Source organism: Notothenia rossii, assembly GCF_949606895.1.
Source record: "Notothenia rossii genome assembly, chromosome: 3".
NCBI classification, from domain to species: Eukaryota; Metazoa; Chordata; class Actinopteri; order Perciformes; family Nototheniidae; genus Notothenia; species Notothenia rossii.
In genome coordinates this window covers 31853220-31857113 of record NC_136901.1, presented here as the reverse complement: position 1 = coordinate 31857113, position 3894 = coordinate 31853220, and the positions used below count along the sequence as shown (strand labels likewise).

The following is a 3894-nucleotide window of genomic DNA, read 5'->3' as shown; positions in this document are numbered from 1 at the left end:
GTAGAGCCTAGCCAGTGTTTGAACCATGCGTGGCATAATACTTGGGTGCTGGTAACTGAAGCTGGAGAAGTCAAAACTGCGGGATGTACGTGTGTTGCTGGACCAGGGAGATCTTGTTCCCACTCAGCTGCGATCCTGTGGAAGGTAACTAGATTATTTGACCATTATAGCCTAGGCCTATGTCTTTTGTTGTTGGTATCCGAACTACATCATAGGCTACTTGGCTAGAGTGCAAAGTGTGTGTATGCCATGATGTATTATATCATATGACATGTTTGCAGTGAACCCATTATAATATCTATGCACTGTTTTTACTCTATCTCTCTAGGTAGAAAATGCTGTGAGACAGGGGGAAACCGGGCTTGCCTGCACAGACAGACAGAACCAGTGGAATGCTGGGTCTAAAAGAAATGCTGGTCAGAGGAAGATGAAGTATGTGCGCTTCAAACGACACAACAGGAAGGATCTCTACCAGCCGCCACCAACTTCACAGCCATCCTCTACCACTCCAGAACCGGCACAGGAGGTGACACTCTTTAGGACTCATGAAGAGTGGAGGAAGAACACACTTGCCTCACCAATGGCAGAACTTTTCAATTGCCCTGGGAATAGCCTCCTGCAGTTCTGCTTTAATGCTGATACCTCTTCCATCACCGAGCCAACACCATGTCCACACCTCCATCTCCTAACCCATGATGAGCACCACATACCACTGGCTTGTGTAAAATGCAGAACCTTCTATGATAAGTACATTAACATGTCCACAGCCCGGCTTGAGGAGATCGAGAAGGTTACAAAAGCACAGAGCAAAGAACAGGTCTGGCATGATGCGCGGAGAGTGCGCATCACAGCGAGCACAGCTAGAAAGGTGCCCATTCGCTCAACCACGGCGCCCGACAAGTTTTTGTCAGAACACTTACACCCATCCTTCCGTGGCAATGCTGCAACCCGTCAAGGAGCGGAGGGGGAGGAACTTGCAAGGGACTATTTGGAAACTCTGGGCAACAGCATTGAAACCAAAGGCTTAGTGGTGTGCGACAAGGATCCGTGGCTTGCAGCATCTCCCGATGGAGTGATAAACAAAGACATTCTGTTGGAGATCAAATCACCTGTGTTGGGAAACAAGTCACTTGCAGAATTTTTGGCAACAAAGAACTGTGAAATCACAACTGTGGCAAACGGAAATAGGATAGATTACCATATTGCCTGCAATGGTCCAAAAGGCTACTATATGCAGGTACAAATTGGGATGCACTGCACAGGGCTTCAGCACTCCAAGTTGGTGATCTGGAACAAAACTGAGCACCTAGAAATCGAAGTACCCTACGACCAAGACTTTGTCCAGGGGCATATCATAAGGCTGCGCACATTCTACTTTGCCCACATGCTCCCGAAAATTGTTGACGATTTTGTTGAGGGAAGGTTACAGTTCTGCAGTAAATATCTCAGCATTTTAAAACCAAAATAAACTGCCTTATTTAGGTCATGCCCACAGGAGCCAACAGTTGTCTGTTGTTTACATAATGCACAATTTACATGATCTCTTTATGCTGTGCAATATATCATATGTGCCTGTACTGTTTGAGTGAAAATAAAGTTTGATGTAATTTAATTTCATTATTGCACTGTTATTGCATTATTGCATTTCATATGTTCCTTAGAGTGCTACAATTTCTTTTAACACAGTTCATCATTCATATTAAGCTCATACTGTACATAAATAACACTGAATTAATTAATTGTTTAGAGGAAACTAAAGAAATGGCTTCAACAAGAAAGATCACATGTTTAATCCTAACAGGTATTACAAATTAAAATATAAAAGCAGCCCACACAATTACATCACTATGAAAATATTCATATATAATATTAAAAAATACAATGCATGCAGTATTTGTTGTGTTTATCTGTATTTAATGAACAACATGGCTGGGTGCTGGGTGCTGGTTTGTGGTCGTAGCACTCTCTATCTAACCACTCGTTCAGGTGCTTTCTCGAGTGATTGCAACCAACTACCGCACACGTAGTTCCCGAACCACTTTTCTTCATGTTGTAATTGTTATATCCTCTTTGTCTCTGCGATATCAGTGCTTTGTCGGCACAACGGAGCTAGCTAGCAAAACAAACCCAGTCCGCCAAAACGGAAGTGCATTGCATCGAAGGGAGGAGTTCAGGATGTAGAGCGGAAACGGCTCAATAACTTGTGTATATCTCAAGGGGAAATATCAGCTCAACATTCTAAGGCACACATTATTTGAAAGTTAGGAACCCAACCATTACTTAAATGTAAAGCTCAGAACTGAGTGCCACATTTCTCTATTTATTAATCTCTAATAAAATGTTCCCTTGTTTAAGCCTCTTTTGAACTCCTGGTAAAACCATTTGTGTATCCTGATTAGGGACCTCAATTTTCAGACAATACATTAATTATCAACCCAACCTTCAACATACATGTACTTGAGTTGTGTTAAGCAAATGTTTATGTTTATGTTTATTAAGGATCCCCATTAGCTTTTGCTCTCGACAAAAGCTACTCTTCCTGGGGTCCGACACTTAAAACAATACAAAAATAATACAACAATAATGCAACATTTAGGACATAAGTCCTGACATCATTAACAACATTAAAAACATCACCAATATCATCAACAACATGCGATCAAATTAAATTAAATTAGGGTTCACAGCTCACAAGGGTACATGGTCATTAGTAGATGGCCCTTCAATCTCTTCTTGAAAGAGGCTCTGGACTCTATTTCAGTAAGGTAGTTTGGCAATGAGTTCCATTCCTTTATAGCTCTATAAGACACAGAAGATTTCCGAAGATTTGTCCTGGGTTTAGGTGCCAGTAGATGGCCTGACGTAGCTTGTCTAGTCTTATGGTCATGCTCGTCTCTTGTGTAAACTATTTGATCATAAAAATACAGTGTTTTTTTGCTAAATTGGACATTTTTTTGAAAAGTGATAACACGAGATTGCAGACGTTTCTCAACTGGAAGCCATGATAGGTTTCTATGCATAACTCCAATATGAGTGCGCTTCGAACAGTGGAGAGCTAGTCTGGCAGCCTTGTCTTGAGCTATTTGTAATTTCTGTAAATGTGTTTTAGCTGCTGATGACCATATAACCAGACAGTACTCAAGATGTGACAAAACCAGAGACTGAAAGACTTGTTTCAAAGTGGTTGGTGTTACATACTTTTCTCGCCACAGCTATGTTCCTTCCCATTTTAGTTACAATACTGTCAATTTGCTTTGTCAACCGTAAAACAGAATCAAGAACAATGTCAAGCAATTTAGTCTGGTTTACCTGTTCCACTGGCTGACCAGCTAGTGTCAGGCTTAATTGAGGATTTGCGACCTTCGAAAAAAGAGGCCTGTCAGTGCTTCAACTCAATATCGAGGGCCTAACAACCGCCAAACTCGAAGTCCTGCGTCACCTGGCTGATTCCAACGGGGCAGCGATTCTGCTCCTGCAGGCGATACACTGCACATCAGACAACATCTTCAAGATCCCTAGGTTCCATCTCGCTGGGTCCATCAACAGCAAGTAACACGGTGTGGCAACGTTCGTCCGGACTGAAATAAGCTGGTCAGCCAGTAGCCAATCCCCACCAGGCTCTAACATCGAGTGGCTGGTTACAAAAATCCAGGAAACATCAGTCGTCAACGTATATAAGCCCCCACCATCAGAGCTGTAAACGACGTCACTCCCATCAATAACTGCACCCGCCATCTATGCAGGTGACTTCAACTTTCAGCACACAGACTGGGGTTACAACTACACAACACCTAATGGAGTGGCGCTGAGTGAATGGGCCTCCAACACTGATGCGCTGCTGCTGTATGACCCCAAGGAGCCTCCAACCTTCTTCTCTGCACGCTGGAACACCTC

At 42.9% G+C, this 3894-nt stretch overlaps 1 protein-coding gene across 1 annotated transcript; it reads left to right on the top strand.

Annotated features, from left to right (window-relative positions):
• The first annotated feature begins 219 nt into the window (after window positions 1-219).
• LOC307030904 (uncharacterized protein) lies at window positions 220-1617 on the top strand. Its single transcript, XM_079667538.1, has 2 exons — window positions 220-236; window positions 329-1617. Exon 2 carries the CDS (start codon window positions 428-430, stop codon window positions 1466-1468), a length of 1041 nt encoding a protein of 346 aa, XP_079523664.1. The 5' UTR covers window positions 220-236; window positions 329-427; the 3' UTR covers window positions 1469-1617.
• Window positions 1618-3894: the final 2277 nt, after the last annotated feature.